The 22115-nt window shown below is 57.4% G+C and overlaps 13 protein-coding genes across 13 annotated transcripts; 5 read left to right on the top strand and 8 right to left on the bottom strand.

Annotated features, from left to right (window-relative positions):
• Positions 1-572: 572 nt before the first annotated feature.
• BO82DRAFT_432681 (uncharacterized protein) lies at positions 573-1710 on the bottom strand. Its single transcript, XM_025640804.1, has 5 exons — positions 1591-1710; positions 1211-1542; positions 1085-1146; positions 817-1032; positions 573-760 (listed from the first exon to the last, which is right to left on the bottom strand). Exons 1-5 carry the CDS (start codon positions 1682-1684, stop codon positions 697-699), a joined length of 768 nt encoding a protein of 255 aa, XP_025491541.1. The 5' UTR covers positions 1685-1710; the 3' UTR covers positions 573-696.
• A 290-nt stretch (positions 1711-2000) lies between these two features.
• On the top strand, positions 2001-3604 carry BO82DRAFT_416042 (MFS general substrate transporter; the record flags this gene model as incomplete). The annotated part of the gene is made up of 2 exons (XM_025639983.1): positions 2001-2276; positions 2342-3604. 2 exons carry the CDS (start codon positions 2001-2003, stop codon positions 3602-3604), a joined length of 1539 nt encoding a protein of 512 aa, XP_025491540.1.
• Positions 3605-3753: 149 nt separating this feature from the next.
• BO82DRAFT_336478 (glycoside hydrolase family 2 protein) lies at positions 3754-5944 on the bottom strand. Its single transcript, XM_025633350.1, has 3 exons — positions 4475-5944; positions 4037-4429; positions 3754-3966 (listed from the first exon to the last, which is right to left on the bottom strand). Exons 1-3 carry the CDS (start codon positions 5872-5874, stop codon positions 3837-3839), a joined length of 1923 nt encoding a protein of 640 aa, XP_025491539.1. The 5' UTR covers positions 5875-5944; the 3' UTR covers positions 3754-3836.
• Positions 5945-6458: 514 nt separating this feature from the next.
• On the top strand, positions 6459-8376 carry BO82DRAFT_354775 (cytochrome P450). Its single transcript, XM_025635281.1, has 5 exons — positions 6459-6683; positions 6748-7613; positions 7688-7795; positions 7888-8051; positions 8133-8376. The coding sequence occupies exons 1-5, from the start codon at positions 6470-6472 to the stop codon at positions 8305-8307; spliced, it is 1527 nt and encodes a 508-aa protein (XP_025491538.1). The 5' UTR covers positions 6459-6469; the 3' UTR covers positions 8308-8376.
• Positions 8377-8475: 99 nt separating this feature from the next.
• On the bottom strand, positions 8476-9808 carry BO82DRAFT_311222 (short chain dehydrogenase/reductase family protein). Its single transcript, XM_025632405.1, has 4 exons — positions 9685-9808; positions 9427-9637; positions 8968-9342; positions 8476-8905 (listed from the first exon to the last, which is right to left on the bottom strand). Exons 1-4 carry the CDS (start codon positions 9780-9782, stop codon positions 8594-8596), a joined length of 996 nt encoding a protein of 331 aa, XP_025491537.1. The 5' UTR covers positions 9783-9808; the 3' UTR covers positions 8476-8593.
• Positions 9809-10210: 402 nt separating this feature from the next.
• BO82DRAFT_354773 (DUF1769 domain-containing protein) lies at positions 10211-11386 on the top strand. Its single transcript, XM_025635280.1, has 3 exons — positions 10211-10409; positions 10502-11020; positions 11093-11386. Exons 1-3 carry the CDS (start codon positions 10244-10246, stop codon positions 11272-11274), a joined length of 867 nt encoding a protein of 288 aa, XP_025491536.1. The 5' UTR covers positions 10211-10243; the 3' UTR covers positions 11275-11386.
• Positions 11387-11568: 182 nt separating this feature from the next.
• On the bottom strand, positions 11569-12648 carry BO82DRAFT_354772 (uncharacterized protein). The gene is made up of 2 exons (XM_025635279.1): positions 12035-12648; positions 11569-11886 (listed from the first exon to the last, which is right to left on the bottom strand). The coding sequence occupies exons 1-2, from the start codon at positions 12236-12238 to the stop codon at positions 11620-11622; spliced, it is 471 nt and encodes a 156-aa protein (XP_025491535.1). The 5' UTR covers positions 12239-12648; the 3' UTR covers positions 11569-11619.
• A 482-nt stretch (positions 12649-13130) lies between these two features.
• Positions 13131-14346, bottom strand: BO82DRAFT_392484 (isopenicillin N synthase family dioxygenase; the record flags this gene model as incomplete). The annotated part of the gene is made up of 3 exons (XM_025638622.1): positions 13131-13853; positions 13906-13974; positions 14032-14346. The coding sequence occupies 3 exons, from the start codon at positions 14344-14346 to the stop codon at positions 13131-13133; spliced, it is 1107 nt and encodes a 368-aa protein (XP_025491534.1).
• A 391-nt stretch (positions 14347-14737) lies between these two features.
• On the bottom strand, positions 14738-15306 carry BO82DRAFT_402595 (uncharacterized protein; the record flags this gene model as incomplete). Its single annotated transcript, XM_025639327.1, has 2 exons — positions 14738-14953; positions 15034-15306. 2 exons carry the CDS (start codon positions 15304-15306, stop codon positions 14738-14740), a joined length of 489 nt encoding a protein of 162 aa, XP_025491533.1.
• Positions 15307-16054: 748 nt separating this feature from the next.
• BO82DRAFT_93694 (uncharacterized protein) lies at positions 16055-16353 on the bottom strand. Its single transcript, XM_025641668.1, has one exon. It carries the CDS (start codon positions 16318-16320, stop codon positions 16126-16128), a length of 195 nt encoding a protein of 64 aa, XP_025491532.1. The 5' UTR covers positions 16321-16353; the 3' UTR covers positions 16055-16125.
• Positions 16354-16522: 169 nt separating this feature from the next.
• BO82DRAFT_365215 (uncharacterized protein) lies at positions 16523-17585 on the top strand (the record flags this gene model as incomplete). Its single annotated transcript, XM_025636995.1, has 2 exons — positions 16523-16597; positions 17112-17585. 2 exons carry the CDS (start codon positions 16523-16525, stop codon positions 17583-17585), a joined length of 549 nt encoding a protein of 182 aa, XP_025491531.1.
• BO82DRAFT_416035 (uncharacterized protein) lies at positions 17437-18507 on the top strand. Its single transcript, XM_025639982.1, has one exon. It carries the CDS (start codon positions 17812-17814, stop codon positions 18451-18453), a length of 642 nt encoding a protein of 213 aa, XP_025491530.1. The 5' UTR covers positions 17437-17811; the 3' UTR covers positions 18454-18507.
• A 703-nt stretch (positions 18508-19210) lies between these two features.
• Positions 19211-21437, bottom strand: BO82DRAFT_93685 (uncharacterized protein). Its single transcript, XM_025641667.1, has one exon. It carries the CDS (start codon positions 21186-21188, stop codon positions 19293-19295), a length of 1896 nt encoding a protein of 631 aa, XP_025491529.1. The 5' UTR covers positions 21189-21437; the 3' UTR covers positions 19211-19292.
• Between the last annotated feature and the right edge of the window lie 678 nt (positions 21438-22115).

The raw sequence follows: 22115 nt of genomic DNA, 5'->3' as shown, positions 1-22115 counted from the left end.
ACGGGGTTGCAGACGGGTAAAGGGGGCATGGCTGACGGGATGGCGGTATGGCTTGGGGCTATCTATAGATCTAGGGATCTTACTGGACCTGGAGTCGGGGGCTAGAGGTGGAAGATGTGCTCGTCGAAGCAATAGTGAGACGGGTTATAGACGGGGAGCGCAGAGTAGGGCAAGAGAGAGGCTGCTGTGTGGAACTTACTTAGCAGGCAAGGCCTGCCGATGATGGTCATGTGACTGGAGTCCCGTGATGCAAACCGTTGTCTGACTGGTGGATGCAGTGGAGCTGCGAGGCCGGTCTGGCCAATCGTGGTGGAACACACTCTCCCTGCTAGCCGATGTGTCAGCCGCGCGTCCTGCACTGGATTTGACGATGCGTGCATAAATGATGCATTATTCATCATGGAAATTAGGATTGAGGGACAAGTTACTGGGAAGCTGGAAGAAAGGGGGGTCCGGGGGTTCTCCCCCGGAACGGTATGCTCCCAATAACCTCAATCTCGAGTGCTTGGGGGTAGACCGTTGGGGTAGACCGTTCCGGGGGAGAACCCCCGGACCCCCCTTCTTTTCAACTTCCCAAAGAGCATCGCTTTACTTTAATAGACTAGTTCTGACATCGCTGATCCGAGTTCCCACTCCGTGTTTTGACTTCATGCCAGCATATCTATATATTTCCCACGCCTAACTCACACACCATTATTAGATTTTAGCCCCACCAACCTGCTGGAAATACTTCTCAAAGAAATCCGCCAACTGATTATACCTATCGCGAAGTCAGTATGCTTATATAACAAAAAAGTCCAAGGACAGAATACGTACCCCCGCTTATACTCGGCCAGACTCTCCTCCCCGTCCAGATTGGCGCGGGCCCCCATCCAGCCATGCCACATGGTGCTGTAGGTCTCCACGTGCCCGCCCAGCCCGTTCTCGGCGATCGTCTTCGCATACGCCTCGACCACCTCGGCGGGCTCGTCCTTGGACGCCAGCACGACGTGCGGGATCGTCAGCCGCTGCGCGTCCGCCGCTTCCATGCGTCTGCACTTGTCAACCACGGGGTCTTGCATTGAAGGAGAAGAATGAATCATACCCTGGATGCACCTGGCCAGATGCGATGAAGGGCGTGTTCGGTCCGGAGGCGAGAACGGCCACCTATATTCATCGTCATCGTTATTGATGTTGTTCTATGGAACAACGTTGGGTGTGTGAAACTAACCTTCCCACCCCAGCACAAACCCGTCGCAGCCCACGCCTGCACACTCGGGAATCGCTCCCGGTAGACCGCGACCGCAGCCTCCAACACTTTGACCGCGTCAGTGGGGGAAGCGCGGGTTGAGATGAACTTGGTCAGGGCCTCCTGCTTCTCCGGGGTGTCGGGCGGCAGCCAGGCGGGGTCGGCCTTGTCGCCGTGGAAGAAATCCGGGACGAGGACGACGGCGTGGAGCCGGGCGGCGAGGAGGTCGGCGCCCTGCAGCGTTTGGTTGGAGAGGCCGAAGATGTCGTAGATGTCGATCAGACCGTATGCGGCATCCTGCGAGCCGGTGATGTCTGTGGTGGTTAGTGGTGGTTACGATAACAAAGGTGGATGGCGCGCACAGGTGTTGAGGCCGGCGACGCCCTCGTAGGTGCCTTTGGGGGTGTAGCCCTCGGCAACGACGGGGGGGATGGTACGGCAGGCTTCGCAGGTCATGTTTGTAGTTGCGTTTGCGATCGGAGGGGAATGTGAGAGCGATAAACCCCGCAAGAGGGTTCCTCGCGGCTATAAATCGTTGCTCGTTTCCTCGACGCTATGCTCTTATTGTTAGCCTGGGCCGGGCACTGGAGAACGCCAGTCTTAACTCCGACCGGATGAATGACGAGTGTGATTGGTGCGAGCACAGAGCAGACCCACTTGGTGGCCGGAAACGGGCCGGAAACGGGCATTGATCTGTCAAAGCTGGGAGTATAAAGATGAAGGAGAGAAACTGGAGCTCATTGTAGACAGATAGCACCGTATCATCGCTATCATGGCGTCTTCCTCGACGGAAGACCAAGAAAAGCCACCGCTGTCCACCACCGAAGACGTTCCAAATGACGTCGAGAAGAATCGAGGCGATGCCTCATCAGACGCCCCCTACAGCATCCTCTCCGAACGAAAGAAAGTCTGTCTGATGATCACCGCTTCGTTTGCGGGCCTAATCTCTCCCCTATCGAGCACGGTCTACTTCCCAGCCCTAACCTCTCTGGCCGACGCGATGCACGTCTCCTCCACACGCATCAACCTCACCGTCATGATGTACCTCGTTCGCTCTCCTCCCCCCCTCTCATCCCAAACCACCACATCCGCCATTACTAACCTCGAGATAAGATCTTCCAAGGCATCGCCCCCTCCTTCATCGGCTCCTTCTCCGACATTCATGGCCGCCGCCCCGCCTACCTGATTAGCTTCGTGATCTACCTCGGGGCCAACATCGGTTTAGCGCTGCAAACCAACTACGCCGCCCTGATGGTCCTCCGCTGCCTGCAAGCGTGCGGCAGCAGCGGCACCATTGCGCTCGGCAGTGCCGTCGTGGCCGACGTCTCCACGCGGGCCGAACGGGGCAAATACATCGGCTACGCCAGCATGGGGCTGACCCTGGGTCCGGCCCTGGGACCAGTGATCGGGGGTCTGATCGACCATTTCTGCGGCTGGCGCTGGATCTTCTGGTTCTTGACCATTCTCTCTGGAGTGTTCCTGGCGGCCATCGCCCTGTTTCTGCCCGAAACCTGCCGCGCAGTCGTTGGCAACGGCTCGATCCCCGCCGCGCGATGGAACCGTCCCGTCTTCAGCGTGCTGGCACCGACCACCACCACATCCACCACCACCACCACATTCCCCAGCTCCACAATCCCAACCTCTTCCAAACCCCAACGCCTCAACCCCCTCCGCTCCGCCCGCCTAGTCCTCGACAAAGAAAACGCCCTCATTCTCATCTACGGCGCCCTCCTCTACGCCGGCATGGCCGCCGTCCTGACCACGCTCACCACAACCCTAGCAACACACTACCACTTCAACACCATTCAAATCGGCCTCTGCTACCTCCCAATGGGCCTGGGCAGCCTCACCTCACGGTACACAGTGGGCTTCCTCCTGGACCGAACCTTCCGACGCCACGCGCACGCGCAGCAGCTCCGCATCATCAAGAACAAGCAGCAGGACATCCGTGCCTTCGACATCGAGCGCGCGCGCCTGGTCGTCACGATCCCGCTCGCCTACGCTGCGGCGCTCGTGTTCGTCGCGTACGGCTGGGTGATGCAGTACCACGTGCCGTTGGCAGGGCCCGTGGTGACCCTGTTCGTGGGCAGCCATCTCCTGACTGGGGCGTTTACGGCGCTGAGCACCCTCATGGTCGATCTGAATAGGGGGAGTCCCGCGACGGCGGTGGCGGCGAATAATTTGGTCAGGTGTTTGTTGGGCGCTGGGGCGACGGCCGGGGCGGCGCCGGTGATTGAGAGGATTGGGGTCGGGTGGATGGCGGTGGCGATGGCGGCGGTGTGGGTGGTCGCCAGTCCGTGTTTGTGGGGGGTGTATTTGTGGGGGTTTGGGTGGAGGAGAGCGAGATTGGGGGAAGGGGAGGGAGTAGAGGTATAAGATTGTTTTGTTGTGGTCTCGGTATATAGTTGGGTGAAAATTGTATAGTATTGTTTTGTTGTGGGCTTGGGATGTTGGGCGGATGGAGTATTGTCTTCCAATTCGTACCTAGTGGGAAAGGGACAAATCTTTTGTGACGGGGTAGCGCTGTGAAAAGTGTATGGTATTTCATTGTGGGCTGCGGTGTTGAGCACATAAAGTATTGTCTTCTACTAATTAGACTAGGGTATGCCTATTTTGGCCCTACGTGCCCATGGTAGTGCCGCTGCGCTGCATCCATGATTGCCTTGACTCGCTCCGCGGGCACCTTTTCCTTGCGGTCATACGAGTAGAGCCCGTTCACCTCTTGTTCAATGTCACAGCTGATCGTCTATTAGCCTGGTTCAACGGATAAAAAAGCTCCGCCTGGATGGGAGGCTAGCGCGGACTTACAGCTGTGTATAAACCATCCCACACGTATGTCCCCCCTTGACAACCGCCATCACCAACCGTTCCAGACGTGCCAGGAGGTCCCCGGGATCACTCGCCGTCGTGTAGCCCCAGTCCCGCTCCCCTGCGGCCGTGCCCTGGGCAGGAGTGATGTTCACGCCACCAAACTCGGAGCAGATGACCGGAGCGCCAGGTGTGTGCTTGGCGCCTGCATCGCCGTTCACGGCCGGCACAAACATGTCATGGTCAGCCTTAGGGCCGAGAATACCCTGTGTAAGGTCTGCACAGGTGGCGGCAAGCTCGGTAGAATCGGTGTAGTCGTGGTAGGTGGTGAGATCGGTGAGGACGTGCTCCCAGCCGCAGTTGTCGTTGATGGGACGAGTCGGGTCGAGGGTTCTGCCATGTCAGTAGACCTTCTATAGCCACCATGCAACCACTCACTTGGTCATATAGTACACCGAACGAATGTGGTTCCGCTGTTCGACATTATTCTTCAACGAAGGATACCCCCAACTCTCGTTGAACGGCGTCCAGGCCACGATCGACGGATGGTTGATATCCCTCTGCACCGCCTCCATCCACTCACTATTGAAACGCGCGACGTACTCATCGCTAAACTCATACGCATTGGCAATCTCCCCCCATACCAGGAACCCCAAACGGTCGGCCCAGTACAGAAACACCGGATCCTCGACCTTCTGGTGCTTCCGACACCCGGTAAAGCCCATCTTCTTCGCCAGCTCGATGTCGGTCCGCAGCGCCTCCTGCGACGGCGGCGTCAACCCGGTGTCAGGCCAGTAGCCCTGATCCAGCACCAGCACCAGGAAACACGGCTTCCCGTTGGTACGGAACGTTCCATCGCCGGTGCTCCAGTCAATGCGCCGCATCCCCGCCGTCGTCACCACCTCATCCACCACCCCCCCGTCTGCATCGAACAACCGGATGGTCACATCATAGAGCACGGGGTGCTCCGGCGCCCACAGCGCAACCCCATCGCGCCAACACCCCTCCACCCCAAGCCCCTTCTGCCCCATCATCACTCCCGGATCCTTAACCCGCACATCCACATCCAAATTCACCCGATCCTTATCCCCCAACGCAACCCGCACAGAACCAACCCTCACTCCGCTTAACCTCGTCTCCACCTCGACCTCCGCTTTCGCTCCAACCCTCCGTCCCACCACCGCCACGCTCGCCTGCAACCTCCCACCCTCGATATCATCCCCGCGCAAGACAGTCCCCTCGCTCGGCCCCCCAATTCTGGTGCAGGGAACACTCTCAGCCCACACATCCAACCAAATGCCACTGGTAGGGGTGTAGAAGATCCCCTCCGCGACCGGACCCCAGAACTGCTTACCACGGGGCTGCGTCAGGTCCGTCGGCGAGTCGCGCACGCGGATCGTCACCCTGGTTCCCTCGCCCTCCTCCTTATCCCCAGGGTCAGTGAAGGCATCAGAAACATCCAGATCAAAAGGAACATGCCCCCCGCGATGCCCCCCCACATGAACCCCCCCAACCCAAACAGAACACTCGTAATCCACCGCCCCGAAGCGGAGGAGCAGCCGGTCGCCCCTTTTCAGCTGCGCGGGCGAGCGGATGTCGGTGATGCGTCGCTCGTACCACAGGATCTCGTGGGGCTCGTGGAGGTTCAGGCCCGAGGCGGGCGTTTGGAAGGCGTAGGGGACGGTGATGGTTGTTGTTGGTGGGGTTGTGGGCAGGCCGTGGTGCGGCCAGTGCTGCGTGAGGCCGTCGTCGCGGTCGTCGAAGCGGAAGGTCCACGGTCCGTTGAGGGGGTGCCAGGTTGGGGTTGGGCGGGTGAAGTCGGGGCGGGGGTAGGGCATTTTCTTCGGGGAGTAGGAGATGAGTATGAGTATTGTGTTGGTGTGATTGTGGTGGGTGGGTGAGTTTGTTTTGGTACAGGTAAGGTAGTGAGGAGAAAGTGTTGTGCTGGGGGAGGGAAAGCAGCGGTCCGTTCACTGATCGTCAATCGACCCCGCGTTATGACGTGGTCAGACAACCCCTCAGCTGTTTCACTTAAACTGTTAATAGATACTATGTAATGAGGTAGCATCTGCAACTACCCTGCAGTCATCACATGCAGCTAGAATAAAGGTGACAGCTTAGGGCACGCGGAGCTTGGACCGCACTGCACAATGGCCTTATCTTCCGACACTGGAGGCGGGGTAGAGTAACCCGACCACGATGATAGGGCTACAGTAAAGCATTCACGCAGTGGGAAAACCATCTCGCATCCGTGGTAGGGGTCCATCCACCCGGTGATTCGACCATTGTGACGGGGGTCCAGATGAAGTCTTACAGATAGCCGGTCATTCGTCGCTCTGGACTCCTATTCCAACCCCGGCGGGGAGGGCTATATATACCTGCTCTCCGCCGACGATCCCCACCGACTTGTGTCCTACACTCACGCGCGCCAACATGGAGCTACTAAATGCCACGAATGTTTCCCGACTGGGGATCGGGCTGTTGGCGTATCTCGTCCTGCAGACCCTGTACCGCCTGTACTGGCATCCTCTGCGCCAGGTGCCAGGCCCCAGACTGGCAGCCATCAGCAGTCTCTACGAATTCTACTACAACTGCATCCAGCACGGCCAGTACCACTTCCAACTCGTCAAAATGCACAAACAGTATGGTACGTTCCTCACCACGCCCGCGTCCCCTTTTGCAACCCCACTCTAACCCCCTCTCCCCCCCAGGCCCCATCGTCCGCGTGGGCCCCAATGAAGTGCACATCATCGACCCGACCTTCTACGAAGAGATCTACAGCGGCAGCACGCGGCGACGCAACAAGACGCCGCAGTACGGCCCGCAGTTCGGGATGCCGGACTCGCTGTTCTCGACGATCGACCACGCGCACCACCACGCACGCCGCGCGACCATCAGCCACTTCTTCTCGAAGCGGTCGATCCAGTCGCTGTCGCCAATCACCGAGCGGTGCGTGCTGAAGCTCATGCAGCGGCTGCAGGAGTTTTACGACCAAAACAAAATCGTCCGGCTGGACGACGCCTTCGCGGCCATGACCTCCGACGTGATCACCTACTACTCCTACGGCGAGAGCCAGGGGTTTCTCGAGGATGCGACCTTCCGCAGCGAGATCCGCAACCTGGTCAACGAGCTGGCCGCCACCAGCCACCTCAACCGCTTCATCCCGCTTCTGTCGACGCTGCTGCGCCGCATCCCGCCGCGCTGGCTCGCCGCCCTCCAGCCGAGCCGCGCCGCCACCCTCGACTATCTGGGGAGTATCTACGCGCTGTCCGCGCAGTCGGCCGTCCCAGACGCCGCAGACGCGGACCGCAAACCCGCGAAGCACGCGACCATCTTCGCACAGCTGTCGGACCCCAGCATCCCCGCCAGCGAGCGCACCCGCGCCCGCTTCCAGGACGAGGCGGTCCAGTTCCTGCTGGCGGGCACGGAGACGACCTCGAGTATTTTGACGTACGCTGCGTACATTCTAGGTAGCAGGCGGGAGTACGTGGACAGGTTGCGCGCCGAGTTGCGGACGGTGCTGCCGACGCCGACGAGTAGGGCCAGTTGGACCGAGTTGGAGAAGTTGCCGTTTCTGGTCTGTCCCGCCCCGCCCCATGAGCACAACCTGCCACTCTTTCCCGAACGATGCTGATGAAGCGAGGTGTACAGACGGCCATCATCACCGAATCCCTCCGCCTCGCCCCGCCCATCATCCGGCTACCCCGCGTCGCACCAACCGAGACGCTCGTCTACAACGGCTACAAACTGCCGCCTGGTGTATGTCCCCATCCCCCATCCCCCATCCCCCATCCCCCAACCCCATTTCCCTCAAATCCTCCCCTGTGAAAATACTCGAGCTAATAAGCTAGACGGTCCTCGGCGCCTCCGCATGGTTCATCCACCGCGATCCGACCCTCTTCCCGGACGGCGACACCTTTGATCCCGAGCGGTGGCTGCAGGGCGAGAAGAGCGAGCATCTCCGGCGGTACATGGTGGCGTTCTCGAAGGGGAGTCGCGGGTGTGTGGGGATTAAGTGAGCCCTCTCTATAGCGTTTGTGCTTTTGGTGGGTGGGGTGTTAGGGAATGGATAGCTAACAGTCGATCACTGGGCTAGTCTCGCGTACAACGAGCTGTACCTGGCGCTGGCGTACTTGGTGCGCCGGTTCGAGTTCGAGCTGTTCGACACCACGCCCGAGGACATGGAGATGGTGGCCGAGACGGTGCTGCAGGTGACGCGCAGGGGGTTTCCGACGGTCTACGCGCGGATTACAGGGGTGGTGCAGGAGTAAGCGGTCCTTGGGTGGGGATGAAGTCATTCTGTTGTGGGCAAACATTTGTACCAGGAAGTTGAAAGAAAGGGGGGTCCGGGGGTTCTCCCCCGGGAATCGTTTATTATCAGTATCTTGGGTTGTCTTTACCGTCCCGGGGGAGAACCCCCGGACCCCCCTTTCTTTCAGCTTCCTGATAACACTCAATTGAAGACCCGGAATTAATCAAGATAACCGTCAACGCTATAAATAAAACTACATTAACCACTACACAATCACCCCCAATCCAGCTGAGCACGCTAAGCACCTAAGCACTCCCCCAATCCACGACCGCATCCTCCCCCGCCTTCTCCCGGATCAGCCGATGGCTGAGATCCCACAGCGCAGCCCCCAGCACCGGATCCGACGCCTGGCCGGTCTCCTTGCCGGGCTGCGCGACATCGCTGAAATAGTACCCGTTCCAGCCCTTGTCCTCGACCTCGGGGCTGGTCGCCGCCCACAGCGCGCTGAACGAGCCCTGCTCGACGTTGCGGCCCGCCGCCAGCATCACCTTGGTCAGCAGGTTCCCGACGATCCCGGGGTACGCGTCTTTCCACTGTTGCTGCATCGCCGTGTTCACCTGCCCTTGTCAGCACCACTTGCACACTTTCACCCACCCAACCAGAGAATAGGGGAACGTACAGCACCAGGATGCACCGACAGCGCATAGATGTTATCCCCATTGGGCTTGATGACTCGGTCCCGCAGCCCGTACTTCACCCCGAGGATGATCGCCAGCTTGGTTCGGCCGTAGAGCTGCGTGTTGCCGACCTCCGGGTTGTTCAGCTCCGCGAGCGAGGCGAAGTGCACGTTGGGCGGGGCGTTGCGGTGCTGCTCGGAGGACTCGAAGACGATGCGCGGCGCCGGGGTGTCGGGGAGTTTCGACGTCTTGCGGAGGAGCGGGTAGAGCTGGTTGACCACGTAGAACTGGCCGAGCCAGTTGACCTGGAAGTGGCGGTCGATGCCGTCGGCCGTCTCGCCGTATTGGTTGGCGTTGATGCCAGCGGAGAGGATGAGCTGTGCCGCGTGCAAGGTGGTTAGTGGCGTCTCTCTCCACGACAGTCACAATAGCTACAGGAATGGTTTGGGGAGTGGGTCTACCAGATCTAAGCGCTCTTCTCGCTGGCGAATCCCCTCGAATACCTCCCGCACCTCCTTCAGGTTGCCCATGTCGCAGGACACCCATTCGATCTGGGCTCCCTCGCCGGCCTCCTTCTTGATGGATTCAATGGCCGACTGCCCCTGTTCCTCTTTGCGGTTGACCATGATGACGCGGGCGCCGTTGAGGACGAAGGCGCGGGCGACCTCGTAGCTGCATTCTTAGCTCAGCATTATCAATTGATAATTGGGGTCGCTTACCCGATGCCCAAGGCACCGCCGGTGACGAGCGCCACGCGACCGGTGAGGTCGTGGATCTCTTTTCTGGGGCCGATGATGGGCTGGAGAACTGACTGCATTATAATTATGTATGGATGTGTATGTGCTGAAGGATGGAATACTAGAGGGTTGGGGATGGTGGATAGGCATATTTAAAACGGCTGGTGTCAACACGGCGTAAGTATGATATCAGCCCTGCCGGCATCCACTTTTCCTTTTCGGGCCAGCTTTCACTGCGAAACAGGGCACTCTGACACTACTAGGTAGACGAGCGCTGCGCATAGTAATCATTGCACAATTAGCATATATGTGTAATATTGAGTAACACTGTCACTGTCACAATTCTGTCACATTCCCATGGATGGCATTCACGTGAATGGTCGATCAACACTGATCTGAGCAAGGCGATAAGATAAGCGCTACCCCGCCTACGTCATCACCAGCAAGCAGCGCAGTTCCTTTTTATTTCTCATCTCGAACAATCGTCCACAGACATCATTCAAACCCCATCCCATCTCCTGCACCCACAACCACCTCCAAAATGTTCACCAGCAACAAAGCCCCAAACCACCGCCTCCGCATCACCGCAGGCCCGCGCTACGACCCCTCCACCCACCAACTCGTGCACGTCAACGGACCCTCGCCAATCCGCATCCGCAGCCCGCACCTCACCGCCGACATCTGGGTGCGCATCAAGGAGTACACCGGTACTGCCCCCTTTCTCCCATCCATTTCACAATTCATGCAACAGGAAAAAAGAAAAGAAAAACAACTAATGCAAGAGCGTGGGCAACACCAGGATACCCAGAGGGATCTCCCCCCTCGAACCCCTACTTCACGCAGCCCGCCACCTCCGCGAACCGATACAGCATCACCCTCTCCCTGACCTTCCACAAAGACATCAACGGCGACGACCTCCTCTTCGGCAACGACTTCGACCACCCGATCCGCGACTACCTCCCCCCAGGCTTCGGCGCCGCCTTCAAGGTCGTAAAAACAATGCTCGACCCCTCCATTGACGGCGACGCGTACAACGATAAACCCTACCTATACAGTCCTGCGCTAGCATCGTGGAACCAGTTCCGGATCGGGGAGGCGATTCCCCCCAGTAGATCGAAGGAAGCGCCGGGAGCGGATCGCCTTATCCTTGAGGGGGCGGAGGGGTCCGGGGTGCAGGTACGGGAACAATACGGTCTGCCGGGGGATGCGGCGGCGCGGACGAAGTATTTCCGGGACGAGGAGAGGCGGAGGGGGTTTGGATTCGAGGCGGGCAGGGTGTATGAGGCGGACTTCGGGAATCCGTATTTGGATTTTGAGGGTGTGTGTCCTTTCCTTTCCCTCTGTTGTTTTTGGGTTGAAGAGGGTGGGCAGGAGAAGCTGACGGCGGCAGAATTCGCGATCCACGTCCCCGGGATCACCCTGAATATCAGCAAGTATGTCAGCGAGAAGAACAACGTGCTGCGGTACGTGCTGAAGAACCGGGCCACCGGGGAGGAGTATCTCGTGATCGGGTTCACGGTTGTGCTAGACGGGGCGGACGAGACGACCGAAGGCGCGGATGAGGTGGATTAGACGTCTACCACGGCCCCGCAATCCTAGTACCAGATTTACCGTCCCGGGGGAGAACCCCCGGACCCCCCTTTCTTTCAGCTTCCTGGTGAAGCTTTCTGTAGTAGCACTAAACAGTCTAAAATCCAACACTTATATTCATTAAGTTGTAAACTATATGTCCACCAGGATGCGCTTTCCCAGGAAGCTGAAAGAAAGGGGGGTCCGGGGGTTCTCCCCCGGGACGGTAAATACTGATACTTAGAACTGAGTGTTACCAGGAAGTTGAACAAAAGGGGGGGTCCGGGGGATTCCCCCCGGGACGGTAAATTCTAGTACTTAGGACCTCGATACACAGTATAAGCGACCCTACCCCTTCGCGCGCACACTCGACATACTCACCCGCGCCGCCCTCCCCAGCCGCCGCGACGCCACCACCACTCCCGCGCTGAGCACCGTCCCGGCGTAGAAGAAATACTCGACATACATCCGGGCCTGCTGGCCGCTCACCATGTTCCGTTCCTGCTCGACGGTTGCAGCCGTCCGAAATGCAGGGCCCTCCACATACCCGACCAGATCCGTCAGCGCCAGCCCCACCGAGGAGACGATCAGCAGGGGGATGAAGAAGCCGAGTTCCTGTCCGACGTTAGCCCAGCCCCATACCAAGTAGCCCCAACATGATAAAGCAGCGTCTCGTCTCTAGAAGATCCCAGGACACCACAAGGAAAGAAAGGAAGGAAGAAAAGAAAGATGAGAAGGAAGGAAGGAAGGAAGGACAACGTACCCCGCCGCGCAAATGGCGCGCCGACCACACGGCCCACCCGATGCGGGCCGCCGCAAGACTCATCCCCAGCACCTCCACCACGAACACGGCCACCCACAGCCTCTTCTCCGTGCGTTGCCAGCGCTGCAGCTCCGTAAAAGTGTATCGCGTGGGGTGGATGATCCGCTCGACGAGACGCGTCTGCACCGCTAGCGCTGCGAGCATTAACCCTGCCAGCACGGCTATCAGGAAGGAATGCGGGATGAGGATCCACCGATCGATGGTCTTGTGGCTTGCGCCGTGGTGCAGACGGCGACAGAGCGGGAGGAGGATCAGGCTGAGGAGGGCGAGCTTGCCGAGGGCGAGGAGCCAAGTCACTGGGAGGAGGGCCTGCGTGGTGTCGTGGGGGGTGAGGACGGCGCATTCGCCCAGGGTGGTCGTTAGTACTGCCAGGGCTTGGGCGCTGCGTCTCGTCGATTAGGCGGTTTGTGTTAGGAGAAGGGGGTGAGTGCGTACAGCAGCATGAATGTTACGGCGACGGCTAGGAGCAGCCACTGCGCTATCGATTTACGCTTGCCCTCGCTGGTGAGAAATCGTGCAGCGGTGAAGAAGGACAGCCCCAGGAACAGGACGAAGTAGACCGCGTAGCAGACGATGGTGATGCGCGCGGTGCTGCTGGAGAAGGCGTGGTGGGCGCGGCATTGTCCGCTCTTTGCGCGGGGGAATACGCCCCCGTGGCTGGCGGGCTGGGCCATAGTATTCACTCCTTCACATTAAAGAAAGAAAAAGTCCGAGGGGACATGCGAATTACATCTTGGGAGGGCTCGCTACTTAAACTAGCCCAGCCCAGCATGCAGGCATGCATCTCGCTGGGCACGGGGCAAGCGCAGGGACGTCGATCGCGGGAAGTCCGTCCTCCTGATTGGGCACAACTAGCCAAGCAATACGAGCAGGCGCAGCTTAACCTCGCAATACGAACCCTAGTTTCAGATCAATGCCCAGGGCCACCAGCTGATCGGGGCAACTGACAGCTGACGGATGATCGACCATTGTCTTTTTCTGTACTGTACTCGACGGAAAATACTCACTCGCAAAGCTGTATCTATTGAGTAGGGGACTACTTCTCATACTCCGCCAGCGCCCAGTCCAGCAACGCAGGATACCACCGCCGCCCCACATCCTGATGGCTCATCACCCGATGGATCAGCGTGCCCTCGCCCACCCTCCCCTTGAAGATCCGATTAAACGTCGCCTCCGCGTCCGACCGCACCGTCTCGTCGCGCACCAGCTCCCGGATATGCGCCGGGATCGCCAGGGCTCGGGCCCCACTCTCCGCCGACAGATCCAGGCTCATCCCCTGGAACACGGGGATGGAGAACCGCGGCCCAAGGGCGACACCACCACCTCCGTCAACGAAATTCTCCATGGCCAAATTCACCCGGTGCGTCGTCGCCGTGCACACGCCCCCCGTGATCGCCTCGAGCGCGCGCCCGATGTTCACCACCAGCGAGCCCGGCAGCGGCGGCGCCGCGACCCACTCCCCGGCCTTGTTCTGCACCTCCAGCCCCGTGTGCGGCGTGGCTTGCAGTAGGAAAGTGAGGAACTCCGAGTCCTTGTGCGCGCCCACGCCCTGCGCCTCGGACGCATCGCGGGGAGGCGGGTACTTGATCAGCTTGAGTTTCTGCTGGATCGGGTCCTCGAAGAAGCGGTCGAGTGCCGTGGGCGCCATGTCGAGCGCTTCGGAGATGAGGCCCCGGAAGGCGGCGGCTAGGGGATGGGTTTCGGCCAGGTAGGCCTCGACGGCGCGGCGGAAGCCCGGGATGGCGGATTCGTCGGGCCACTGTGCAGTTAGTTAGGGCTGTTGGATGGGAGTCGTGGTCTGGGGGGTGCACCTGGTTGGGGCCGCGGATGTTGCGGTAGAGGGGAGCATCTGGACTCGGGGGAGGGAGCTCGGTCGCAAACTGGCGAAACTGGTTAGTAGTGTACAGTAAATTCATTGTGTATCGGTGAAGGCGCACATCGAATTGTTCGCGGTAGTCGGTCTGACGCGCGGTAGTCTCGGCCCCTAGTCGCGAGTATCCCAGGAAATGCTTGCTGTTGACCATTTCAATCTCCAGCTTTTTCTCGAGCGGCAGATCGAAGATGGCGGTGGTTTGTTTGATCAGCTCGTCGCGGACGGCGGGCGCGATCGGGGCGTTGATGAGGTAGAAGAAGCCCACGTGGACCAGCGCATGGCGCAGACTGGCGAGGAACTGGGATTTTGTGGCGGGTGAAGTGGCGAGAGCATAGTCAAGGACCGGAATAGCGGTAAATGAGGGCGTATCTACAGTCATGTTGGAAGAAGAATGAAGATGCGGTGGTTGGAGATGATAAGATGAGTGAGGGGTTCATTTCCCGGTCGGCAGCTGCGATATCGGGCGGGGAATGAAACCTCATTTGGCGTCATCCCCGACACTTATGGCGAGCATAGACACTACAAATATCTCTATTGCTTGCTGCATATTCTATACAAAACAATGCTCTTGGTATCAATCTATCGTCTGTCCTATCTCAGGGCGCCAGATATCGAATTTATCGTACTCTACTCTCCCTTACACGATAGATAAAACGGCGCACTTTTGTTACTTCGCCGAAACGAAATGGAAAAGCGGTTAGAATGTGGTAGATTCTGTCCTGACATTCTATAACACAGCGTCGAGTGTCAATGGAAGCCGAATGCAATATTCAGTTAGAGTCCTCCCAGTATAGCTCCTCAATAGCCTCAAGAGTGAGCAAAGGCTGAACCTTCGGTCCAAAGAGCTCTCTCATCTCAATCAGCTGTTCTGAAGTCAGTGTCTCCTCATGTGCAAGATGCCAATCAACTAGCTCCTGCAAGGCAGTGAGAAATTGAGCAGGGAACAGGACCTCCAGAAGTTGTCGCAAGGAGATTCGGGTCCCAAACTTCTCGGTAAGACAAGTGAGCCACCGACTTCCCTGCGCCAAAAGTGTTTCATCCCGGAGCTCCAAAGATTTTAGGTTACCTTGAGGGGCAGGAACGGACGCCAGCGTTGTCGCGTGAAATACCGGCTGAGAACAGAAAGTTGGAAATACTCGCCGTATGAGATGGTGGAGTCGTACTTGGACGGGTCGCGCAGCGAATCTCCCTGCTTCAAGTATCCCCTGATCGTTTCAACCATCCCATACATTCGTAGTGGATGCATGACGAGCGGAAGATGCTCCATCAGCTGAGCCATCATGATCTTTGGACTAAAATACCAGAACATGCCATATAAGGCCGCCAGGACAGGAACCATGATTGGGCGACTCAATACAAAAACAATCTCGCCGCTCAATCTTGGCTTCGTTGCGACCGTGTTCTGTGAAATGCAGACATACTCGAGGAGGTTCGGATATGTTGAGTTGGCAACACACATCACGGAATGCCTCTAAAAAGGCGCAAAAGGTCGCTTGAGTGGACCTGTCACGCTGCACAAGAGAGCCTTCCATCAAGCTGTGTACAGATGAAAGGACTCCGTCATCTTTCACATACAGAAATAGAATGAAAATGATCGAGCACTCAAGGTGATTTTCCGGCATGGTGCCGCTTTGGATGTGGGCTAACAAGGTTTGGCACAATGCATCCAGGACATCAAAGTCTCTGGTGTAGCGCTCAAGTTTCATTCTGGCCACTTCGCTAGACAGAAATTCATGGATCGATCGATGTGTAAGTGTGGCAGTGGGTATAAGTGTGGCAGTGGTACTGAAGGTTGGATCTCTCACCATCCACTTATTCTTATCGTCGCCGGACCAGATATTTATTGGACGAATGTCGAGGAGTCCCCCACATCTGCTATATATCCTCCTTCTGGCTGAATCCAGCCGTGAACTGACACCTGCCATGCTGACACTACAGTCTCTCGTCAACGCAAACCTACGGTTCGCAAGATATTCCGGTAGATATGAAAAGCGAAATAGTGGCCAATCCTCCGGGCAATAGAGAGCCATCTGGATCATCGATTATGCTAATTTCGGCTCATCCCGATCTATGGCGACAGATATGGCCATAAACAGATCTTCCAACTTGTTGGGGAGCGAGTCCACGCGCTTTCTTAGATCTTCTAGGGCATCACCACTCAGAATCTGTGCTCGACTCTCTGGACGGTGAGTTTGACCCAGAGGAAAACACCCTCAGATTTGTATGCAATCTCCATCTCAAGGCGCTTCCTTTGATCTGATGTTCCCAGCTTGGGATATAGCTCGCTCGAGCTCAAACGGTGCTGGACAAAGCTTAGAATATCCTCGTGAGTTACTTCGTGCAGCCACAGCATCGGGTCCGTTCTGAAGGCCTCCTGAAAGTCAATGTCCTCTCGACTAGAGACACAAATCTTGACTTCGGCTGACCTGCAAGAGATCCAATCTTTCAGGGGCTTAATCATATGGACACGGTCCCCTTCAAACTCGTCTATGCCGTCAATAAAAACGGCTATTTTATGGGTAAGATAAACACTGTCCGTTTCTCTCAACTTCGAAATGCCGCAAATACCTCATGGTCATCATCAATTACTGGTCGTAAAGCAGCCTGCCATTGTTTGGGAAACAGCAGAGGTATGAGCTCCAGCCATTGAGACAGAATAGAATGCATAAGCCCTCGCACCAGCCCGCGAAAGCTCTTCTGAAGCGTCCGGCCGTGCTTCCAAAAGAAAACTCTGGCTAGCACCAGGGCTTTGTTGACCACAGCTTGAGATGCTTTTCCGTTGCCCTATCTTGGCAGATGTACTTCAGGGCTTTCCAACGAAGAGTAAGCCAAGGACATGGTCAAAATCAACTAGAGATATTGTTCGCCCTGCTAGACGGTCTTACTTGCTGGGTGGTGCAGCTATCAAGGAAAGAAACACTAGGGAGCCAGGTTTTTGTAGAGGGACGGCTTTCAGATCAAGGCGTTCACTTCCCAACAAGGCACCAGTCTGGTTTTCCGTCCGCCGCTTCTCGTCTATTCAATCCATCTTCCCCTCCTCCTCTCCTCCTCCTCTCCTCCCCTGCTCAGTCAACTTCTCTGTCTTTCTTCCCATCAGGCTTGGTGCACCATTGTACAAGACCCGCTGTACACCGCGATCTACAGTTCTCTTCGGGCTCCAGCTCTGTCCAGCTCTGTCCAGCTTCTTCCCGCCTCTCCCAACCCCCTTCCCGATATCTGACTACCTTGTTCGCCATGGGCACTGTGCTCCCGTCCTCTGAGGCCGGCCTTTCTGGGATGACTACCGGCGGCAGTATGTCCGAGTTCGTGCCGTACGATCCGAGCACCGTCCACCCTGAATCCAAGCAGTTCTTCTGTATTGTACAGACATCGTCGATCAGCAACCCCAGCGGCCAGCCCTACAATCTGGTCCGCATGACAGCACTTGGTCACCGCGCCCTGGCGGCGGCTATGCTGCCCTTCCCCCCCCCTTGGCGGTTCTTCTACTACCGCCCGTCTGCTTCTGCCCTTTCTAATCATGTCTTCGTTTTTGTTCGCTCTTCCCTTTTTCTTCCAACTGCGCAGACGGCGTGGTGTGTATCGAACCCCAATCCCCTGTACCCGACAACCTCCCAGTAACAAACAAGATTCTAACGCGAAGCCTATGAACTGTATCAAGGATAAACCAGGAATGTCACATCAAAGTGCGTACAAATGTAAACAAGAAGTGTAACACCTATTTCTTAGAGAAGCAATAGCAACACCATGGCTCGGAGTACCAAGTCTCGACACAGAATCCCAGAACAGGAGCTATCCAGAATACCAATTTATCCTCCTTTCGACTCCGCAGAGAAGTAATCCGTGGATGGGCAACTATGCCAAGTCTCCGCCGCAGCAGCGGGTTTCCCCACATCATCGTTGTTATCGTTCAAACCGTGTTCGCGCGCAGCCTGGGATGCACTTCCACGAGCGTAGCAGTATCACCACCTCCCTCAGACTCCAGCGCACTCTCCCCCTCTCCCTCTCCCTCCGGATCCTGCAGACCAGCAGCAGGTGGAGGCGGCCAAACGACGGCATTCGCATTGTCGGCGACATCAGAGAAGAACCGCGTGGTGATGAACTCATCGGCCCACCAATCGAACTGGGTCCGGCCCTGCCGCTGCCACCGGGTCGCGACGCGCTGCCCGCCTTCTTGGCCACTAGAGTCAGAAGTCCGCGCCTCAAACGTCCAGAACATGACCTGGTTGCCGCCGAGACACCCGCCGCCCGCCAGCATCATCGACGCCGGGATCCGGTAGTTGGGGTCCGCCAGCGCGCTGCGCCAGAAGAGCAGCAGCGTGGTGATGTACCAGCCGGGGTCGGTGCTGGGGCCATGGATGAACCACAAGAACGGCCGGCCCCGGATGAAGGCCACGAAGGTCTGGATATCGACTGTGTGTGTCGGATCCGTGCCCGACGGGACTTGCTGCACGATGTCGAGCAGCCCGTAGTTGCCGAGCGGGTGTAGGCGGCTGGTGAGGCGGTCGCGCCAGCAGGGGATCTCGGGGGCGAGGTGCGACATTTTGTTTGGAGTTGGTTATGTGTCTTGGTTGTGGGACGTTGGGTTTGATATGGATATGGGATATTGGCTGATGGGTGGGGAAGAGGGATATGTGGAGAAGGGAGTTTATATCTCGCATGTCTGCTTGTTGGGGGAAGGAAAGCGCTCTTGTTCATAAGTCTTTCAGTGTTCTCATGTGTTGTCTGTTAAGGAGAATATAAGGAAGGTCTTTGTTGTGATGGTGTTTGGTGATGCCGGCGACCGAGATAATCCATTACTCTTTGTCGCTGGCCTCATGGCTCATCGGTCGCATGGTCTGATTTCTGTTCACAAGGTGAGTGAAAAGACGATCGAGCGGCGTTTGGGGATCTATCCCTAGGCGATGCACCTTATCAGCTTTATTAGAAGACATTCGAAGTGTATCGTGCTCAATTTGATATACAATGGCTGGGGCTGCTGAACTAAACCAGCCGTCATGTATGAAGATTGGTATCTCCGGTGCCTCTTTCTTGTTTAATGAAAGGATACACATCCGTGGAGATGAAACACAATCCCAAATTGAGCAGGACATGGTTGAGAAACACAGATCTAGGGTGCTGACGCCCATGACGTCAGTAGAAGCGTGCCGGATCTCAAAAGACATAACACCGAAATCTTCATTCGAGATGTACCTGAGATGTACCTCATCTCCAACCACCAAAGCAGTACAAAAATCAATCGTGTCTTCATCGATCCATTACTATCAACAGATATCCATAACTATCAACGTTTGTACATGAAGTCTCCATCTCAAAAATCACTCCCATCTAATAAGCCAAAAACATAGTCACCGCAAAGGCCAAACCGGCCGCTGAGCGGTGCAGCATACTCTTACTCGAGCCGCTGGTCGTCAGGTAGAGGGTGGGCTCGTACTCCGTCGGCACGGTGCTGTTGGTCGTGCCGTTCCAGCAGTAGTCGTTGAAGCAGGTGGTGCAGATGTCCGGCAGGGTGGTGTTGGTGCGGTAGGTCGAGCGCTGCAGGATGGCGCAGGCAACACAAGAGGTCCAGTTCGAGTCGAGGGTCCCGTTACCGCGGGTGACCACGTTGTAGCCGTTGGTGATGACGTTGTCGCGCTCCTCGTCCGAGTAAGTCAGCTTGAAGGTGGAGAAGTTCGACTCGTAGGTGTAGGGCGAGTTAGCCAAGTACACGACGAGCGGAGCAGGACCGGAGAGATTCTTCGGGTCACAGCCAAAGAAGGTCGGGCGCTTGTTCAGGCCCAGGTTGACGAAGGTGTTCACATCCGGGACGGGAGGGAAGACGGTGCCGTTGGCAATACCGGAGCTGTTCAAGCTGCGCTGGTAGGTGGCCACCAGCGAGGTTCCATTGGGCCAGTAAGTGTCGGTGTCAGCAGAAGAATCGATAGCAAAAATCACATCCACGTGACGTTCGGGCTGGATGAGCGGGTGCAATGGGATGTTCTCAAGATCCTCACCACCATCGACAACATCCAAGGTGGCAGCGGTGGCATAATCTTCGCTAGCCTCACGGTAGCCGTAGAAGGGGTTGGGGGAGTACACGGCAATGTCGTCACCCCGCTCACCCAGGTCTTCCAGGATGTCGGTCAAGGCATTCTTGAAAATCGTGGGGATGTCGGTACTGTTGATCTGCAGCAGGAACTGGTTGAAGAGAGTGGAGGAGGAGCCCATGATGAAACCGGCATTGTCAAAGCCACGCACGCAGGTGCCGTTCTCCGACACGCTGCCGTTCTCGAACCTCGAACCGAGGTACTGCAACGGAGCGAAGGCATAGACAGACGGATCCCAAGAGCCGAACTCCCACGGGTTGACCTCGTAGACCGTCGCATTGCTCTCAACAATGACCTCGCCGGGGTTACGGCCATCCATGACGACAATGGGCATGGGGTACTGGCCGTTCTTGAAGTCGTCCATCAGGGAGATGGAGGACCAGGTGTAGTCAGCACCGCCATCATCCTGGGAGGAATTGACCAGCTGGAAGGAAAGGGCACGACCCCAGTAATCCGAGAAGGAGGTGTTGAAACCGGCCCCCGACTTCCCGTCCACCTGGTCGGTGATGGTCTTCCAATACTCGTAGGTGCTCAGGACTTGAATGGTGTCATAGTTAGGGCCCTCGAGCAGAGACTTGGAGAAACCCCAGACCCGGTCGCTGGCCTGCAATTCGCTGATGGAGGAGAAGTTGTTGACGAACATCGACCCGACCAGCCAGCTACCACCGCTCAGACCAGCCACATAGGTAGCAGACTGCAGCAGACCACCCAGCTGACCGGTGTTGGTGGAGTTCTCCGTGCGGCTGTCGAAGGCCTTCAGGCCACCCGCGCCGTTCGTCAGCGCCCGGTAGCCACCCCCCGAGGCGGCGACGGCAATGTTGGGGATGTTGGAGATGTTGCTCGCGTGGGTGTTGAGATAGGAGGCGACGTCAAAGCCGCTGAGGTTCAACCGCCCCAAAAAGTCCTTCATGGGCTGCAGGGTGACATTGCGGCGCACCTGGAGCCATTCGGTCTCGTTGGTGGAGAGATTGTCGGCATCACGGATGCTGGGGCGGGTGGACGGGCAGGTCACGTTGTCGGGGGTGTAGCCCTCGGGGGCATTGGGAAGCGCCCGAACAGCCACCTCGACCGCCGCAGGAGGCAGCGAGGCGGCCTGGACGACGCCAGCCGCTGCCGCGACAGCAAGAGACAGCTTCATGATCGACAGGGGAGTGCGGACAGGGAGGAACCTGACCAGTAAAGGGGGGAGGAAAGAGGCAGATCAAGTCGCGAGAAAAGAGGAAGGAAAATGGTGCAAAAGCGAAATGCCCAATTCCCTTATATTCTTCGAGAACACCAGGCGATCTGCGGACCCCCCGGAAAGCCTTGGGCGATGCAGCTCCACTGGGGCCGAAAGAAATTGAGCTGAAAGATGGGTCTGCATGACTGCTCACTAATCGGCTAGAAGCCGACTGCCGGCTGGCACTGCCCAAGGGGTCAGAAACTTGCGACCAAGAGATTGTGATTGGGACCGGAGTGGCAGTGAGTCCGCCAGCTCCATCGGAACCGCAGGCAGCAGCATTGCTCCGACGTTATCCCTGGATGGGGATGTTTATGTATTCGATCATGATGTCACGGACCAGCACCTGGATCCAGCCAGACAGAGTGCCAGCAGTGTGGGCGGCTATGGACGGACATAAGCGAATGAGAGGGAGTAGTTAACGAGTACGAAGGACAGAGGAGGATGTAGAGGAGAACAGGCGAACAGCACTAGAGAGACTAGGGAGCCTCAACCCCTGAAAGCAGTGAACAACAGTGGAGATGGGGGGAGATTGGGTGTTCGTGCGTGGAATCAACAAAACAAAAGTGGGAATGAGGAGAAGAGAATGCCAGGTGCCCAGTGGTCCATGCCCAATCGGGCAACCCGAGCGACTGGCGCTGACTCAGCGGGGTCTCTTGGGCTGTGGCTGGTGCCGATGGTTGGTGCATAAGCGTGGCGGTGCATAGCTGACATAAGTGCAGCTGATGTCAACCCGATGTCAGCCAAGAGGCATAATCCTTTTATGCGGTGCATAGCATAAATGGCGTCACCAGCGTCACCCACCATCTCCATGACATCACCACCATTGCAACCTTTGCCGATCCC

The sequence above is a fragment of the Aspergillus uvarum genome (genome assembly GCF_003184745.1).
Source record: "Aspergillus uvarum CBS 121591 unplaced genomic scaffold BO82scaffold_30, whole genome shotgun sequence".
Taxonomy (NCBI): domain Eukaryota; kingdom Fungi; phylum Ascomycota; class Eurotiomycetes; order Eurotiales; family Aspergillaceae; genus Aspergillus; species Aspergillus uvarum.
Note: the sequence above shows the minus strand (reverse complement) of the source record. Positions and strands in the feature narration are given on the sequence as shown.